This window comes from Vanessa tameamea, chromosome 26 (assembly GCF_037043105.1).
Source record: "Vanessa tameamea isolate UH-Manoa-2023 chromosome 26, ilVanTame1 primary haplotype, whole genome shotgun sequence".
Taxonomy (NCBI): Eukaryota; Metazoa; Arthropoda; class Insecta; order Lepidoptera; family Nymphalidae; genus Vanessa; species Vanessa tameamea.
This window is the reverse complement of record NC_087334.1, coordinates 1,177,107-1,196,890: the sequence shown is the minus strand read 5'-3', so window position 1 is coordinate 1,196,890 and position 19,784 is coordinate 1,177,107. Positions and strand designations below refer to the sequence as shown.

Below are 19,784 nucleotides of genomic sequence, written 5' to 3'. Positions count from 1 at the left end.
TTGATTTAAACCGTTAAAATATTTACTATTTGAGAACGTATTATTGAAAAAAAATTGTTACTTTCTAGGAGGTGGTCCTCCCTAAAACTGAGCCGTCGCCGATGATGGAGCTCAGCGAACCTCCCCCCGATCTCCTGCGGGATACGCCCTCCGGGGAGGCGCTCTCCGCCTTAGACGCACTGGGTTAGTATTTACTTTATTATTAATAGTATTGTAAATATAATTACACTTATGTTTACATAGTGATTGAAAACGCGGCCATACATATTTCATCTCACATCTAGATAAACAAGAGACCTAAAACAGACGTGTGTGCGTACACAACGCTTGACTCGTCAAACGTCACACTGCTTTACTAGTGTGCGTGTATCGGCTGTTGACCATTTTTCGAAGTGTTCTCCGTTTTGACTGTCTAAAAGTATAAATAATCAAAGCAAACATTTTTTTTATGGCATTGGTTGGCGGACGAGCGTATGGGCCATCTGATGGTAAGTGGTCACCACCGTCCATAGACAATGGCGCTGTAAGAAATGTTAACCATTCCTTATATAACCTATGCGCCACCGACCTTGGGAACTAAGATGTTATGTCCCTTGTGTATACATTCATACATTTTAGGTCGGTTAAAAGCGTTTTAATATTGGTCTAATTTATTCATCATACAATAAGATATTATTTATTAAATAATTAGCATATTTGATCCTTTTTGTATATTTAAATTTAAACATTGTACACCTCTTTAAGGCAGGACATAAGCGATCTGAAAATTAAATTATGACGAATATGTTTTAAATGACTCTGAAGCGAACCATTCATCATAGACAATTTTTCTTTTCAGATGGTCTCAAACTCGGATCCTGTTCGCCCCTCAGTCGTGAAGAAGGCCTCTCACTTAGTTGTCTTGAACCGGACCTGTGCCTCGAGCCGGTTACCGATCATCTGTTTAACCACAAGGACGTTAAGGTGAGATTTCCGTTCTATATAACTCGCGCAGATATAACAACACATCAACTGGCAAACCTTAAACATTAACACTGTTATCTCGGTTGGGAGTTAGAGTGAGTCAGTGTATATCTCATAGTTACCATCGCATATTGTGTCTTATTAAGATATATATATTTAAAAAAAATACCAAATATATCTTAACATAGGTTACTGATATATTATGTTAACTCATAGAGAACGAATCATACGAAAATTGTACCTGATTTTTTTTTAATTTATTATAATATTTATATTGTATCACGACTCGCACGCCATCTCTTGTTAAATGCTTGTACTTATTCATAAAAAACTAATTCCATGATGCTTTCTCATTGTTATTTATATTTATAACTTGCTGCTTGCCTCTACCTCATACGGATAATCTTACTCCTCCCATTTTCCCCCTGAAGCTGAAATTTCTAAATAACATCACTCAGTGAGCGTCAAGGATGAGCGTCAATGAAAGGAGTAACTGTGCTGAATAAAATATTGTTTCACGGGCCCGAGCCAAGGGCGTAGCTAGTGTAGGAGGTGCTTAAGGAATTTCTGACAAGGTGGCACGTATATAAAGTTGCAGTTCTGTTAAAGTATCCAGATGTGAGGTATAACTCCTGAGGACAGAACTATGGGCACTTTGGTGTTTTTAACGTTCTATTGTGTTTTTATTTCTATGGTTAAATCGGTGTAATTAGATATTTCTTATTATTATTGGTTTTGTATGTATGTTAAATTATCTTTGAATATTTTTTATCTGTCACCACATACGACAATTAATAAAATAAATTTGATATTTTAGTTTGAAATCGTTTTAGAAATTTGCAAGAACTCGGTCCATCTTTGTTGGATTTACGAATTTTTACTGAATATTTTATATGTAAATGTAATTTTCAGATGCGATTGTCTCCGACGCCTGGGCTGCTGGGCGGTGACGAGAACGACGCAGTCCTCAACCTGGCGCAGATAGAGGACCTCATGGACGACGACTCGCACAACCCCGTCACACAAGGTCACTATTTATACCAGCTAATTTAACTCGCAACGTCTGATGGTTTCTTGAGGTCAAAATTTGCATCCATAGAATCACTCACTGTTATCCTAAGGAGGGCAAATTTTAAAAATGATCGTTTAGTTCCGATGACAATGTATTGTTATTGTAAGCATTACCTGATTCTTCACCAGAATCGGTACTAGATGCAAGGAACTCCTCAACGGTCAGCTTTATAGATTCGATTTGTATTTTTTATATACAAATGTTTTTTTATATTAATTTTATTGATATTATTTTAGTGTTTATCTATACTTTTGTTATAAATGTGAACGTAATTCTGTCTGTCTGTCCGTCTGCTGCTCTTTCACGGCCAAACCATTGAACCGAACTTTATGAAATTTGGTATGAAGGCTTGAACTCCAAGGCAGGATATAGGATCCTTTTACCCCTAGCACCTGACGATCAATCTCTGAAATGAGAGCAATGCCGCAAGTAAAAACCTGTTTAGTTATATTTTAAATACATATCACAAATTGAGATACAGTTAACAAGCATCGGTGGTTCAGTGGTAGAATGCTCGCCTGCCACGCGGGCGGCCCGGGTTCGATTCCCGGCCGATGCAAGTTTCTATTTTAGTATATTTTTATACAACGTCCCCCCTCCGCAGGCGACCCCATGCTGTGCTCGTCCCCCACGGCGCTGGGGCTGGGCGCCGCGCTGCTGCACGTCGACCTCTCGCACGGTGAGCTCTTTGGTTGTCTCAAATCTACCTTCGGAAATAAACGCCTCGGACCTGAGAACAACCGGCGGCAAATAAAAAGCGAAATTTATTATTTTTTAGTAGTAGACATTTGTCTATTATTGATATTATTAACGCCTGTTCAAATTGAAACTGATATTACTATATTTCTGACACATTGAAAAATATATTTAAAAAAGGACACCCTATACTATATTACTAAGGTAGTAAGATGTCTAGACAGCAGTGCACCGACACAAAAAGGAAGGTCAGCTTATGTTGGAACTCGGCACACAATGGCCCCAAGAGTTCAACTTTGATTTTCAGCAGCCACCTTAGAAGTTTAATCATAGTTGTAGACATAAATTGTACAAAGCCTCGTTTAATAATCTCTCGACTAATACTCGACTTTCATGACTGACTAATTTGATCAAAGTAGTTTAATTAAAGTTTATACAATTCAACAGTGTTAGCTCCTGAATTAGCTAGGCAACCCATTTGCGATTTATCAAAGATATACTTAAACGTACAATCTTTGTCATGATCAAATGCATTTTTTTCTTTGCCTATAACAGAGCAATCTAGTAAAAAATCTTATCAGAATTTATATGATAATTGATTGTTTTATAATATTCAAATTAAAATGAAACATAACTAAAAAAATAAGCAAAATGAAATACCCTAGAAAATCACTTTAATAATATTTGTCATCCAGGCTCGTCACTCCTATCCGAGAACGGGATGTCCCTGGGCCTGGGCGGCCTGGGCCTGGGTCTGGGGGAGAGCCTCCCGCTGCTGCTGGGGGCCACGCACGCGCCGCACTCCCCCCACGCGCACCCGCGGCCCTGCTTCGACATGGACCTGGGGGCCTAGCGCGCTACCTACATAGACATAGACATTACGAGCTCAGACGGTCATGTGATATTAATGCGTATTGTGATCGATTTTACTGGATTTTTTATTTCCATCGAATGTTGAATACAATCATTGTTATATTCTGAACTAAATAGTGCAGTTTTTGTAGTATATATTATATTGTATGATATATTATACATTTATCAAAGGGGTTTTAGGGCCTTAGGGAATTCGAAAGTTTACGTTGATTTTCCAACGGTACAAAAATATTTTAAAATATTGTATTGCTGTTTATAATTATGTTAATTATTCAAGAACAGATTTTAATGATCCATTATATTTATATTAACGCCTACATGCTAATGGAATACAAAAATTCAGAATCGATAACTTTTCAAACCTACCTTAAGATATTTAATGAGTAACATGGTAAAAACTCTGGGGCTTAAATGGATTTCAAAAATCTTCAACACACCACTACAATAATAATAGCATAATATTTTGTATTTCCTGAGGCGCTATTTAACTTAAACCCTCTACTGTTAACTGTTATATGTACGTTGTTGCGTCGTTTCTAAATCGGATACTATATAAAAAAATATTGTATATTTTACAATTATACGATAAATATATTTATAATACAATACGTATACAATTATACAACTAAGAACCAACAGTCAAGTGATATTTGATAATAATCCTGTAAAACTGTAAAGTTTGACATATCAAAATATATAAATACGAAATATAATATATGTATAAGCCAAGGAAATGCCAAAGATATAAGATATAACGGTGCCATTATTATACTGAAGGCAATAAGAAATAATTCTTTCGCATTTCTTGAATCTAACTTGACACTTGATGTTATTTCGTTCATAAAACCAGTATTTGAGTAAGAGTCAACGGGCATAGTCGATGTGACACACCAACATGCTTATTTGGACCGGTTTGAATGAATGTCTGTCTGTAAATAGTGTCAAAATTGTTTGAACAAATAATATCATATATTAAAGTGTTACCTTATTTATATACATTGCTTAGCCAGTGTTGAGTTAGACAACTATTTATCTCTTTCTAGCATTATTGGTTTGTCATTCGAAAGAACAACACAGCATAGTTTAACTCATCGCCTCTTTAAAGTTTATAAGAAATGCTCTTTAATATGTCTCTGTTCTCAAGAGTGCCCTCTGCAACGTCTAGTGCAATAACCGTGCTGGGAACGCATAAGTAAATAAATATTCTTCGTATCAAGAAGTGAGTGAGTCGTGAGGCATTGTGCGAGCTCGTCTGGCTATATCTATAGTATTGTTGTGTTCCGGCTTAAAGACCCCTTGTAACTACAGGCACAGGGGACATCTCAAGCTATGCTGGGGCCCTTGGGCACCCATGAATTTGGGGCCCTTTTGCTAGATATTTTTTGGTTTAATTTGGTAAATTGTTGGTTCTTCGGGGCCCTCTCAGGTTGGAGGCCCTGGGCACGTGCCCAATGTAAAGACGGTAAGACGGTAGACATAACATCTTGTCTCTCAAGTTTCAAGGAATGTTTAATATTGATTACAGCGCTAATGTCTCCGGGCAGTGGTGACCACTTACCATCAGGTGGCCCCTGTGCCCACATACCTATACGATAAAAAAACTGTTCACAATGACATGCCAATGATACGCGGAAAATATAATCATTTAAACGACCTTGATGCGTTCTAAGGGGCACAGTAGTCCACGCTTGTTTCCACACTTGATACGTTCATAGCACGTTCATGGTATGAATCGGTCTACAAGATTCCTCTAAAAACAAAACGCAGGTTCAAATACTACTAACGCCATCTATTGACACGAAAATGAATTACAATGATGACAGCAAAAACACACAGTTCAAGATGGCGTCGTCAGTTCTACTTCTGGTCACCGCTCCAGGTGAGTTTGTGGCGCCGTATTGTTGTGTTGGTCTTCAATTTGGTTTTTCCTAATAATAGATACGGTCCATCTTACGTTTTCTGTAGTATTAGAAATATAAAATATTTATAGTGTGAATATTGAACATCGAAGTTAAATATTTTCTTTGCTCCGACTAGGAATTATTTTTTTGTGAGGAAATTTGATTTTCTTAATTAAAAAAAACAACTTAGTTTTGTTATTTTAAGTATTTATACATTTTAAGTTCAAATGAATTAGCACAATTTTAAATTAATACTTAAAATACGTAATCATATTTATTATACATGGTGCTTTATATTGAAGCATTTTTTTTAAATATATTTAAATAAAAATTGATATTTAATATGTGTATAAGTTTTAAATAAAACTGCGCAGCTTAAACATTATAATTGAGACTAGGGTTAAGTCACAATCGCTTTGACTCAAACGAGAGTCGCTTATATTCAAGGCAAATAAAAGGACCACAATATCGAACTTATATAAAATAAATGTGATAAAAAATATATTTTTAGATGATATTTATATATATACATATGTTTGTAAATAGTTTGTTATATACCGATGTGCCTTCTTAGATATATACAATCCTGTTATACTAAGTGTAAATAAAATGTTCCTGTTGATGATCACACTGGTTACAAACGTCACTCGTCACACGAAATCGTTAGGTTTTGTCGATATAAACAAAAAATACCCCCTTTTCATATGATTAGCTTCAAATCAAGCAGTTATTGAAAATTGATTAAAATCTGATTGACTTCAATCGCGTATAGATGGCGCCACTTCGTTGTCGTTTAAAATAAATTTCTTGAACTTTATGGTCCAATAAATTATTAATATCAATTTGCATGGGAAGTTTAACTTTCTAGTAATCTTAAAATTTCTTATACAATTTATGTTTAAAGAAAACATTGTTGGACGCTGGCGTTTTGCTAGCGGCAGATCTTGTTTAAAAGATATATGTACGCTGGTTATGATAATATTTTAATAATAATGATGATAATGGTTTAAATCTATGGCCTGGTACTAAAAGGACCCATTTCAATGAACCTTACCATTAACCAGAGTTAAAACAATGAATGGGTGATATGTTTTATATATTATTGGAATTAATAATGTTAAGTTTACATCGTTTTAAGATATATTTTTTTGACCTTGGTCTTTTAGCAACAGGCCTCAGATTTAATGTTTTCGTTGTTGAAATTTTACTCGACTTGTTGCGTGTTACAATGTAATGTCATAATCAAGAACATCCTGTATACATATTTATTACAAAAAATGAATTGTCGAACAAAATATATGATTGTTATAATATTAAATGAATTAAAATGTTGCAATAATTCGTATAATTATATAATTAAATGATTCGTTTTCGTTATAATTATAATATATTGTTGCGTCGTTAGCTCGTGCGTTGCGTTGTCCGTATTTCGCTCGAATTTATATATAATTTACATTAATTTTTATAATGTTTACATACACATCTCACAACTTGCGAAATGTTTAAACGTATCATTTTTTTTACATGTTTAGATGAAGTAGAAAAATTCAGTATTTGTCGTGTTTAATGTCATTTGATATTCGCCTTTATTGTTATGTCTTAGAGTTTAAATTTGAAATGTCGAGCGAAGTGCTTCATATTGTGTATGAATGTTATTTAATATTATAATATGAGATTATGAGAAAATATTGTTGAAGTACAAAAGTGAATTACAGAATTTACAAGAATATCATTGGTCTTTCATTGTGTATATTAACCATGTTTTAAATGTGCCTAGAACAGGAATGTGAAATCCTCCATCATCATATTGAGAGAACGAATTAAAAGTGGGGGAAACTATTTGTATAGTAATATTATATACTAAGATCTAAACGCACTGCATATTCGGGTTTAAGCTTGATGGATGCTGTATTAGAAAAAAAATACTGAAAGAAACTTATTCAGTTAGGTATTGCAATTGGTGGCAGGGCTTCGATGTGTTCCGGTTTTAAGGGTGAGTTAGACAGTGTAACTACAGGTACAAGCATAAAATCTTAGTTCCGAAGGTCGGTGGCGCATTGGCGATGTAAGGAATGGTTAATATTTCTTACAGCGCCATAGTCTACGAGCGGTGGTGACCACTTACCATCAGGTGGCCTGTGCGCCCGCCAACCTATATCATAAAAAAGGTATTGCAAAACAAACGTCCCTTCATCTATACTAATATTGTAAATGCGAAAGTAACTCTGTCTGTCTGTTGCTCTTTCACGGCCAAATTGTGTCGAATTTCAAAGTGAATCGAATTTTGATGAAATTTTGTAAAAAGGTAAGACAGCATACTTTTTAAGGCCTAACGCCTGGTGATATGAATTCTTAAAATGCGAGCGAAATCGCGCGACTTCTAGATTAGCAAACTCACTCGCGTCACTCGCACTGATGTACGCCGGTAATTAAACGTGGGCGCGCCTTAATGAGTGAACAGATCTGTAGTTTAAAAAACAAGTTTAAATATTCAAAGATCTTTAAAACAAATGAGACGTAATTCTGAGTTTAATCAAAAGTATAGTTTTGGGTTGGAATGCAATCTAACGAGGTCCGAGAAGAACTGACGATAACTTAGCCGTGGTTTTTTTTTAAGTATCATATAAGAACATATTATTTACTAATAAGTTTTATATGTAAACGTTTACAACTTAAAATCAACAACCGAGTACTTATGACGCGCGTTTTTATAATATATTTGTTTCTTTAAGTATGACTCTGTGGACTTAAATAATTTTTATAATATTTTTATCCACGGGGCCCTGGGCTGAAGCCCAAAAAGCCATATGGTAGATCCGGCCCTGAGCTAGGAAGTCATTATCATAATCAACACATTAAATTATTACAAAAGATATTAAAATTGGTCTTTCTATTCCATATGTAATCCTTGATACAAGGTGCAAACTATCATCAAATATTTAATTATAAACAGATCATTTATACTTTAATTAATCAATATTATTCATGATTTACTATGTAACACCTGGCTCCTCGGAAGCGGAAAAGTTACGTTGAACAAAGGTGGAACCGCGTGAAGCAGCTAGTGAAAGATAATGCTAAATAATTGTGAGGTTTAACAGTTATTCTTCATAAGTATTGTTCGGAGAAATAAGTAATAGTTTCCGTAGAGTAAGTTTTAATCGAACGTTACATAGAAACGATGGAAGCAAATTTAACTCGCATTGCTCCCAAAAAAGTATTAATTTAAAATATATGTGTTTTTTTTTAGATATTACCCAAGTTCCGCTTCATTTTGCAAGAGCAATTATTTTTATTTTTACAGAGACGCTAGCACAGCCAGCTCTCATTTATTATAAAACACAGATTTTACGTAAACGACACCATGCAAATGGCGTCACTGCACCGAGGGGGACTTCATTTAAATTTGAGGAAAAAAAACGCAACCTATATCGCTTTTATCAATCTTTGTTACAATGAAGTCGAGGCACAATGTGTGTAGGGTGGCCATTACACGGTCGGGACGTTTTTTGTCGCAGTTCTTTTGATGTTTCATATAGAACAGATTCAGATAATTTACATGATAGACCATCTTATATACATTTATAGAAAGTTTTTTTTTTTTAACTGTAATATAGAAAAAAATATTAATATTATTGTTTGCGTATTTAATTTATTACTAGTTTTTTTTTTATTTAAATAATATTTTACTTTATTAAAAATATAATACTATTAATTTACTTATAAACATATATATGTTTTTGTGTGTATACATATATGCATATATTAACTTTATACGAGAAGATTTTGATATCTTTTTTCGTACAATGAATTTTTTTGTCGTGTGAAAGAAAGATATATTAAATTGAATTGAATGTTTACTGATTAATTCAAATTATAATAAGCTTGAATAGGAAATATATAAAATATAACACATAATAATACTTACAATAATCACCAAAGTAATACGAAATCATAAAAAAGATTAAAAGTTGTATCCCGATATGTAACAATCACCGTGGCCACAGTATATTTAAATGCGTGCGCACGCGCCGCCCCGCGCTAACATTTTATGCAAAAACGCAAATTTTATCGAAATTTGAAACGCTCCATTGTATGCAAGGCCGATTGAATAAAAATAATCGTCGCTAACTTCATTTTTAGGGGAAAAATGCATTTGGAAAAGATTCGGTCATTATTCTAAGCAGGAGTGTGTCGTATCGCATAGAATTAACGACCCGTTTTTATGCAAGCGACATTTCGAATTAATAAGGATTTTTGCATGGTCAAATGGGGTATCGATTGTTGCGAAACCGCTGCTCGGCGGAGTAACTTGTAAACTATAACACGGCAAATGTTATTTTTTATTTTTATTATATAAGAATAATTTAATTTTTCCTATTTTAAATATTATATTTTGAATCTTAGATAAACTACAATAAGCGTTTGTATATTTTATTTGATTATTTTAAAATTTGGTCTTTCAGTTCGTTTGTAAAATTTTTACATTTAAAATATATATATATATGTTTTAATATAAAGAATAACATCCATCAACTAGCTTCTACATTTCTTTAGATGTTCCTATGTTCATATCTTCCATAATTTAGTCATAGATTTAGTAAAATATACTGGCCCGATCTGGGATATGCACACAGGAACCCAGGATTACTAACTACCCGGCTACACACGGATACAATAAGGGTCTTATTATACTCAAAGATAAGCTAAGAATATATAACTTTTAGATTGAAGAACAAACATGAAAAAGAACATCCTTGTTCCTTTCCGGCTAGGAAAGTTGAATTACTTGGAAAGTCGGAATTCGCTACTACAATACGCATGTATTATACATACACACCTTCCTCTTGAATCACTCTGTTTATTAATTAATACCGCATTAAAATCCGTTGCGTAGCTTAAAAGACATAAGCATACGGCGGGAAGCAACTTCGTTTTATACTTAACTAGCGACCCGCCCCGGCTTTACACGGGTGCATATTGCAATGCTGATACTACAGAATGTTCACAGTTTTTCAGTCATTAGACAATACAAACCGCTATGTCCCTGCGTTTTAAATCTGTGACATCTTCGAAAATATTTATTTAAATTACATGCTGTGAAGGACCATATTGATCTATATTAAATTCATAATGTATTTAAGGTACTTAATTGGACAAAGATTAATAGTGTATTGTTTAAAATCGCTTCGAAAATAAGCCATTATCTCTCGTAAGAAGTAAAGGATAAAAAATGGTTATTCTGGGTTATCCCTAAGAGATAGATACATACAATCGCGAACTTTTTGAAGACCTTTTTAAGATGTACAATACTGTAAAACATTATTTTGATCTATCTCGTAGGGTTCAGCCAGCGTTTGCAATGTAAGCGCAAAAAAATGTGTTTATTTACGACATCACTTTAAAACCTCTAAAATTAACAGTGTTTCTCTACTATATTGTACATGTATTATATCTGTATATAAACCTTCCCCTTGAATCAATCTATCTATTAAAAAGACCGCATCAAAATCCGTTGTGTAATTTAAAAGATCTAAGCATACATAGAGACAGACAGCGGTAAGCGACTTTGTTTAATACTATGTAATGATACAGATTTCTACTAAAAACAAAATTAAAATTAACATCGAATTGTACCTCATTTAATAAATAACAGAATATAAATTATTTAATAAATTTGACATAAATAATGTCTAAATTGCAAACTGTCAATACTTTTGGAAAAATGTTTTTTTTTAAATCTAATTGTTAAAATGATGATGCAAGCCGCACCGATCCCAGCGGCGCCTTCGGAGCCCTACGCTTATGTCAAGGATCCCTTAGTGAAAGTAGAGCAACCTGTATTGGAGGTTAGTCAGTTAATACGTTTAATACAAAATAATTTGATTATTACTCCAACAAAACTAGAATCAAATCGAATTAAAAATATACTTTATTATAAAAGTTGGTACTTACGTAATAACGACACCGCAACAAAAAAATGATTGCGCCAATATAGGTTATTTTTTATTTATTTATTATTATTATTTATGAATAATAAATAAATAAAACCTTGCCTATATTGACGCATTCGCAGAGTTACTCAGAAGATTCTTAAAATCTCTTTGGTTACGTCATAGCGTCAGATTATATTAAATTAAAACTACTAAGTATTTCCAAATAAAATCTAATAAGGAGTAAAGATAACAATCAAACCTTAGATTTACATATTATACCTTGGATTTGCGAATATGACTGCTGTAGTATGCCTAGTTAGTTGATTGTACCTTGAAAAAAAAAGTAGGTTTCTAGGTAGACGTGTCTTTCAAAAAACGCATCTTTGTGATATACAGTTATTATAATATAGAATTAATATAATATAAAATCATAAATTAATTCACATACTTATTCTTTCGAAAAATTAAAAAAGGTAGTAAAGGTTCGAAGGCAAAGTGCGAATTGTTAACACTTATTGCACTACGGGTACGTCCAACAATATGCTATTTAACAACGTAAGTATATGACCTTTAATTTTACTTCTAAAGTACCGATGACAATTTCGCTGATATTCAAAACGCCTTTATAAATACGACTTTCTAAAAATAATAGACTCATAACTATCTATCTGACTTTATTTTAATAATAATTAATTAACAAAAACCAACTAAAACGACAAACTGTCTATGACTTCGTTTCTGTTATGTCGGAAACACCCAAACTTCGCGCCAAATCAAAAGTAAGCCCAAGCCCCTCTGACAGGCGATCGTACGCTTTTTTTTTAAATTTATTTCGCTACAAGGTATCTCGACTAAGTATTTCATGTAAATTTCATGTCCAAGTTATTTATTTGTCTCGACTCTCTTTGTTTTATTTGTCTGAATCTTGTGGTTGAAATAGGTTTTAGTTCGAAATATAGATTCAACCACGATAAACATCAAGAAACTCTGTAAATTGGGTACTCTTGTTCCCAATTCTTTAGAATAAATACCAATTATTTACAAATTTAACGCGTGACGTACAAGTTTTTTTTTTATAATATAAAAATAATGTTTCTTTAATAAAGACGTGTGACAATCGCCCCTTCTGTTAAGGAAAATTATATCTATTATCATATGATAATAGATATAATAATGGTAAATTATTGCGCTGAAATAAAATAAAAGCATTCATTCCAATACAGAATTTAAAAATAACTTCAACACAGACAAGATAGACAATAATAAAATAACTCGTTTATTGAAAATAAATTACTTATATTTTAAAGTTAATTAATCGTTACATATATATATTCGCCGTTTTTACAGATCTTTTTAAGTTCTACGACGTTTCTATAGAAAGATAGAAAGTACCTATACTTCATAAATATATCGGCAGCAATCGTATCTCATTCGCTCATTCGCTCGACAGTTTCTCCGTCGGCTTATGTTGTAGAATTGTTGTGGTTTTTCAACCATTATGTCTTAACGGGATAAAATACAGCCTAATCCTATTCTGCAAGTTCATTCTAATGATTAGTAACAGAAATTTTGAAGTCGCGTGAATATAAAGCCTAACTTATATTTACAATAATTTAATTTAAAATAGATTAAATAATATGACTTTCGCAAAGAAACCGGTATTGAATAGATTTGTCACAATTCCTTCAAATTACATGTCACGGTAAACAGAATTTAATATACATACATATATTTTCATATTGATCGAGGAAAATAATATACATTAATCATGTAATGAATTACTGGTAAATGAACAGTTTGAGAATATTCTCTTAATTTGTGTTCCAACGAGAACCATTTCTTGTTTCCTGTGTGAATTTTCCTGTAGAAACTGTCTCAGACCGCGGTTTGAAAACGTTAAAGCCACTATGGTGGTCCGCAAAAAAAATTAAAAAGGTAGCACTGTATAGAATATACTATTATGAGCTGCCCTCCACGGATTCTAAGTTTTTGCCTGTGATAAGACATTATCAGCCGTATTACAGAGAGCCCAAACACCCTAGTAATAGTCTTTGTCAAACTCAGGTCACATCAGAACCTCACATTTTACAAGATTTATCAACAGTCGACCGGCTGTTCATCACAAAGCGTCTTCGAGTCAGGAGTGTATTGTTTCTGCGAGGGAAGAAAAACAGATTCTTCGTGAGAACATCGGATCAGAACTTGGTGTATACCATCGAAGAACAAAATAGGTTGGAATAAAGTTTTTAGTAGATTATATTTTTAATTGTTTTGATTTTCTCTGATACAAAGACGTCAGTTATAAGATTTTATTCGAATGCGAGATGTTTTACTATATTTTTTTGGTCAAAATGATTGTAAGACTACTTGAAATATTTATGTATGCTATTTTTTGTAATCGCCTAAATTCGTAATAGCCGAATATTTCATGCTTACATAGACTATAGTTTTAGATTTCGTCGTTGAGAATTAAGATATTATGCATTAATTGAACTTGAATATGTTGTCGGCAATATATGTGGTGGATGCCATCCTAGACTTATTATTTCCAGCTGGTGGGTTGGTTACTTCTGCTATGGATTGAGACCATTACAGTTACACGTGAGAGACTGTACTGGAACGGAAGTGATGCGAATCAATCGTCCTTACGCCTGCACGTCAAGGATACTGCCGTGCCAGTTGCAACGAATCCAGGTGCACAACTAAATGTTTTATGATATTAAAAACACCTTGTAATTGCGGTTGTTTATGAGAATATGTACTATAAACATCGTGAAACCGGGAACACAGTATGTGTTGAATAAAAATCTGCCACAAGTGTGACCAATCCTTATTGGATACCGTGGACCAAACTTTTCAAGCCATTTCCTCAAACAGAAGAGCCCTCAGCCCAGTAGTAGGACTATTATAGGCTGTTACTTTACTTTGCTTTTTAATATTAAACTGTTTTGTCATTTATAAAACAAGTGCAAGGCATGCAAATCGTTTGCATGGAAGTATTTTACTACCCACTACTAAAAGAGGATTATAGTTAAAATAGTCGAGCCACCTGTGAAGGTAAAATACTTTTCTTCCGACGTATTCCTTCAGCGTTGAACACGAATTGAATTATGAAAACAAATTAAGCCGAAATTTTCAGTTAAGATTTAAGTGCTTTAGCTACAAGACCATATCAACTCTCTTTCATTTAAAAAAATGGAATTCTTTACCGGCACACGTGTTCCCCACCTCTTATAACCTGGGTTCCTTGAAACGAGGCGTGAAGAGGCATCTTGCGGGCCGGCATGGCTCGGGCGGCTAGTGTAATTCTTTCTTTCTGACCGTGCTGACCGTTTTCGCATTTGGACCACCACTTACCATAGGTGGAGTGGACACATAAGTCTCCCGAAAAATATTTAAAAAATTGAGCCTATAAAAACATCAATCACGTATTTTTGATTCATTCTGTACTTTTTCTTCGAACTTAAATGGGACTAAACTATTCTTCCAATATGACCAAGTATTCCCTCCTAAACAAAAACGAATTTTTCAAATCGGTTCAAAGTGACAGAGTTCTGAGGTAACAAACATAAAAAATATAACAGTATTGAGAACCTGCTTTTTTAAATCTGTTAAAATGTTTGCTGTTCAAGATTACTTAATAATAGAGAATGGTCGTTCATGTTCTCCAGGTTTTTTCTCCACCAGGAACGAAGATAGGGAGTATCGAGCAAGTCTGGACAGCTGTGCGACCAGAATATGTCGTGAGCCGGGAGAATGGCGCTCGTATATTTTGGATATCCGGTAAAGTCTCTTTTTTTATAGTATAGGTAGGCGGACGAGCTAATAGGCCACCTGACGGTATGTGGTCACCACCGCCCCATAAACAATGGCAATAAGAAATATTAACCATTCCATACATCGGCAGTGTGCCACCAACCTAGGGAACTAAGATGTTATGTCCCTTGTGCCTGTAGATACACTGGCTAACTAACCCTTCAAACCGGAACACAACAACACCGGGTACTGCTATTTAGCGGTAGATATCTGATGAGTGGATGGTACCTACCCACACGGGCTAGCACACCACCACCAAGTTGTGTGTTGTCTAATAAACTTTTTAAATAAATAACTACGAATACTTGAAAATGTAGTTGATTATTGTACGTAAATGGTTCTTTGAAAATGGACAATATCCCATTTTCTTGGGAAATAGATAGTAACATTCGGCCTACGTGACACACTGTACGTAGGTTTCTGATTTTTCATCCTCTTGATAGTCTATGACGTTTCTAATTTAGACACGGCCAGTTTAACGATACTTTATCCTCGTAGACTTTCACGAGCTCGTATGATTAAAGGAAAGTAAATTCATGATATTATAATTTACGTTAATCATATCCTGAAAACAATAAGGAAACTCACAAGCTAAGCTAATTTTTTCATCGCATCTGTATGTGGATGTGCATATGGGCCGCCTGGAGGTATGTGGTCACCGATGGCACTATGTGGTGGTGGCGGCCCATTTGCCCGTCCACCACCTATATCATAAAATAAGGTAGGCTTCGTAGTTTCAATTTAGACTATTGTCGTGTTAAGCATAAAAACTTATATTCAAGGACCATATTATGTAATAAATGATATCAGAATCTTTTGTACTTGTTTTAAGATGTTTTAATTGATAGCTTATCCTCCCGTCATCATCCTCTAGGACCTCGCGTAACCATCAGCTGTTTCCGAGACATCCAATTTCACATTTACAATACTGATGGTACATCTGTTGGTAGCACTATTAAGCGCTGGCAGGGGATACTACATGCCATGTTCTTGGCACCTGTTACTGACAGGTGATTTATTTTTATTTTTAATCAATACATATTATTTAATGTGTATCAAAAATATAGTAAAATGTTTTTTAATTTAAGCAAGTTAATTTTTCATGAGATATTATTACGTATGATATTCGGAATATAGATAATATCTAGAAGAACTCAGTTGTTATACTTTACCAATTATATACACAAATTAATTTATAGCAAATCAAATCAAAATATATTTTTATTGGTTTTTGCGAGCACTTTTTAAAAATTTTAAAAGATTCGTTTAAATCTTAAACTAATAAATTATATATGATGATTAAAATCAACGAGTAATAACTGCCCGACATTTTATTATCTATATGATAAACAAGAGCCGAGATGGCCCAGTGGTTAGAACGCGTGCATCTTAACCGATGATTTCGGGTTCAAACCCAGGCAGGCACCACTGAATTTTCATGTGCTTAATTGGTGTTTATAATTCATCTCGTGCTCGGCGGTGAAGGAAAACATCGTGAGGAAACCTGCATGTGTCTAATTTCAACGAAATTCTGCCACATGTGTATTCCACCAACCCGCATTGGAGCAGCGTGGTGGAATATGCTCCATACCTTTTCCTCAACGGGAGAGGAGGCCTTAGCCCAGCAGTGGGAAATTTACAGGCTGATTATGTTTTGTTATGTTTATGTTATGATAAACAATAATATGCCTAATTGATGAATATTGTATAACACGAACCTTAAATGGCATCATTAGTAAATTATAATTCACTCGCATTACAAAACTAATAACAGATGAGTTGTCGTACAAAAATGCAATTTGTGATGTCATCCGATTTTGGATTTAAACAATTGAAATATAAGATCTTCCTGATTTCTTCGTCCTGATTCTTGCGTCTGTACAAGCATTACAAAGAATTCATATTTATTTATTTCATATAGAAGCATTATAATTACTGATTAATTGTCATATTAAAAACTACCACCGGCCTGACGAAAACCGGCGAAAGAATGTCAACGGGTGTTTTTTCTTCACAATAAGGGTCAAGAATTTTTCGTCTATGTACGTCTTTTTACAGATTTGGTGTGGCCTTTGACAGAGATCTCTCCGTTGAAGATAAAGCTCTTCTCCTCGCGGCGACTTTGTTATTGGATTATATGTACTATGATGTATAATGCATTGACCTAATTATATTGAGTTTTTTTTAATGGGCAATTTTTATTTAAACCCAGCAATTAAAAATCTATATATTTTTTAAAGTATTATGTATTTCGAAAAAAAATCCGAAGTTGTTATTTGAAGTTCAACCACAGATAATGATTATAGAACATAAAAAATTTGCATCTTTACAAAAAAAAAATCTGTAAATAGCATTTAAACAAAAAAAAAGGTTGATAAAAATAGGAGGCAAAAGTACTGAACTGTTATTATTGTGGATAATTATTTATTCTTTTGGTAGTGGTCCATGTAAGTGAATACAATGGTCAATGTAACGTCTATCCATATCTATTTATTCAAATGACAATTTATAAGCTATTACAAATGAACATATTAATGTGCAATAAAAATTAAAATAACCTACAAAAGTTTGTCAATTGTAATTTCATTTGTAACGATCGTTACGAGAAATGTCCATAAACAGAAATAATAAAAATCAAATTCGATACTAAAATACGAAATGAAATTCGCAATATATCGGAACTCGATCTTACACTCTTCCCGATTCAGTTTAGAATCGTCTAAAAACATCAGAATCGGACATTAATATTGAAATGAGGGGACCTCTCAGTTCGTTATACTTTAAATGCATTTTTCGCTTTTACACAAAAACGACACTTTCCCCTTAAAAATTAATGTCCTGCACCTCCCCTATTTGCATTGTGTTTAAAAACTTTTTTCTCTGCGGCAGATGTCCGACGTAAATGGCGCGAAATTTTGACAGAACGTATAATTTTTGGCGCTCACAATGACAGATACGAGAAATTAAAAAAAAAACTCAATATTGGGTACTTTATAGAACCCTTTTCCAAAGGATTGAATTCAATTACACATATTCCAGTGAGGAAAAAACTTGTAATAAAAGGGTGTTTTTTACACAATTTTGGAAATCGGGGATTTAGCTTATGTAGGTCAATGGATGTATTTAGTGAATTAAGTTTTTTTTGCTATTTCTATTTTACGAAATAAATACGCGGCGCGCGTCTGTCACGCTTTCGGAAAAGCAAGGGTTTAAAACTAAACAATAGCGATTTAGAAAATGATTTAGAGTTTTTTTTTACATTTGATCTCGTAACGAATTTTTATAAAAAGTGTAATTTTTGTAAGTTTTTTTTATAAAATAGAAACGTCAATATCGTTGAATTAATACTTGATTGATTGCTTATTGTTCGTCTGTAAAGATTTCGATCAACGTCATTCCAATTTTAAAAAATAACGTCATTCCAGTTTTAACTTTAAATATTATTTTTTTATTAATATCTATAATGAAATTAAATTTTAAATTTAAACAATTATTTTATATAAGCTTATCCCAATGACAGTAGTCCCAATAACTCATACTTAATCTTATAATACAACATGGTCATATGGTGGTTATAATAGCCTACTTACGCAAACTTGACTCATTAAACAAATGATACATTAAATATTATTGAATTCAATTGTATATGCATAATATATTTTTCATATTTAATAATAATTTACTCGTACACTAAGCTGTTTAATTTCTACTTCTATCACTTCAATTTAAAAAATATTATTTGTATACAAATTGGTCTGTTAAAAAAAAGAACATTAAAATTCAATTTTTTTTTATTGCACTCTTTACTAATTTACAATTACTTTTTTTTATTTTCGATATTCAAAATAGACCACATGTCAGTTAATATGAAACAATTTTTTAAATAGAAATTATTAACATCAAGGTCCTAATTATACGCAAAGAAATATATACTGTACAATTTATGACCGCATGGAATGGTGGCAAGAATGCTGGTAACATTTCCAAGTCGAATCACAATTCCGATCCTCTGAGCCGCTTATCTATACATAAAAAAATTAACTAGTATAACTTTGATGATTTGAATGGTTATTGGTCAGTAGAGATGGTAACGTAAGGTTACAACCAAGAAATACCACTGAATTTTCATATGTTTAATTTTTGTTCAAAAATCATCTCGTGCTCGGCGGTGAAGAAAACAGCCTTGGGAAACCTGCATGTGTCTAATGTCAATGAAATTCTGTTACTATGTTTCTACCAACCCGCTTGGAACAGCGTGGAAATTAATTTCAATTTTTTTCCACAAATGCAAAGGAGCCCAGCTCAGCCCTTAGTGGAACAGTTACTGGCTGTTACTAACCTTTTTTTTAATTTGACTGTATTAAATTGTCTCTTTGGTCTAGTAGTTATCTTATACCGCTAAAGATCCTGGTGTCCGGTCCAAGAAATTCTCACTATCAATTTAAAGTCAGGTAATTGCTAGTGTTAGTAGGTTTCTTTATGACATCGATTGGCGGACGAGCATATGGGACACCTGATGGTAAGTGG

At 33.5% G+C, this 19,784-nt stretch overlaps 2 protein-coding genes and 1 non-coding gene across 10 annotated transcripts in view; all 3 read left to right on the top strand.

The window, feature by feature from the left end:
• Positions 1-3,808, top strand: part of Mitf (mitf) — a 136,662-nt gene extending 132,854 nt beyond the window's left edge. For all 7 annotated transcript variants that reach the window (XM_064219092.1, XM_064219093.1, XM_064219094.1 and 4 more), the window contains 5 exons: positions 69-183; positions 839-963; positions 1,876-1,990; positions 2,640-2,714; positions 3,427-3,808. In XM_064219092.1, coding sequence (XP_064075162.1) covers positions 69-183; positions 839-963; positions 1,876-1,990; positions 2,640-2,714; positions 3,427-3,584 — 588 coding nt within the window. In that variant the 3' untranslated portion in view covers positions 3,585-3,808. The remainder of the gene's footprint in view (positions 1-68; positions 184-838; positions 964-1,875; positions 1,991-2,639; positions 2,715-3,426) is intronic.
• Positions 2,524-2,594, top strand: Trnag-gcc (transfer RNA glycine (anticodon GCC)). The gene has a single exon. It is a non-coding gene; the product is annotated as a tRNA-Gly (tRNA).
• Positions 3,809-11,229: 7,421 nt separating the features above from the next.
• LOC113398407 (phospholipid scramblase 2-like) lies at positions 11,230-17,419 on the top strand. 2 transcript variants are annotated; one of them, XM_064219156.1, is made up of 6 exons: positions 11,230-11,354; positions 13,506-13,672; positions 13,994-14,135; positions 15,113-15,224; positions 16,132-16,267; positions 17,316-17,419. In XM_064219156.1, the coding sequence occupies exons 1-6, from the start codon at positions 11,259-11,261 to the stop codon at positions 17,410-17,412; spliced, it is 750 nt and encodes a 249-aa protein (XP_064075226.1). In that variant the 5' UTR covers positions 11,230-11,258; the 3' UTR covers positions 17,413-17,419. The 2 variants fall into 2 exon arrangements, with proteins under 2 accessions (XP_064075226.1, XP_064075225.1); XM_064219155.1 differs by having other exon boundaries at positions 13,979-14,135.
• The last annotated feature ends 2,365 nt before the right edge of the window (positions 17,420-19,784 follow it).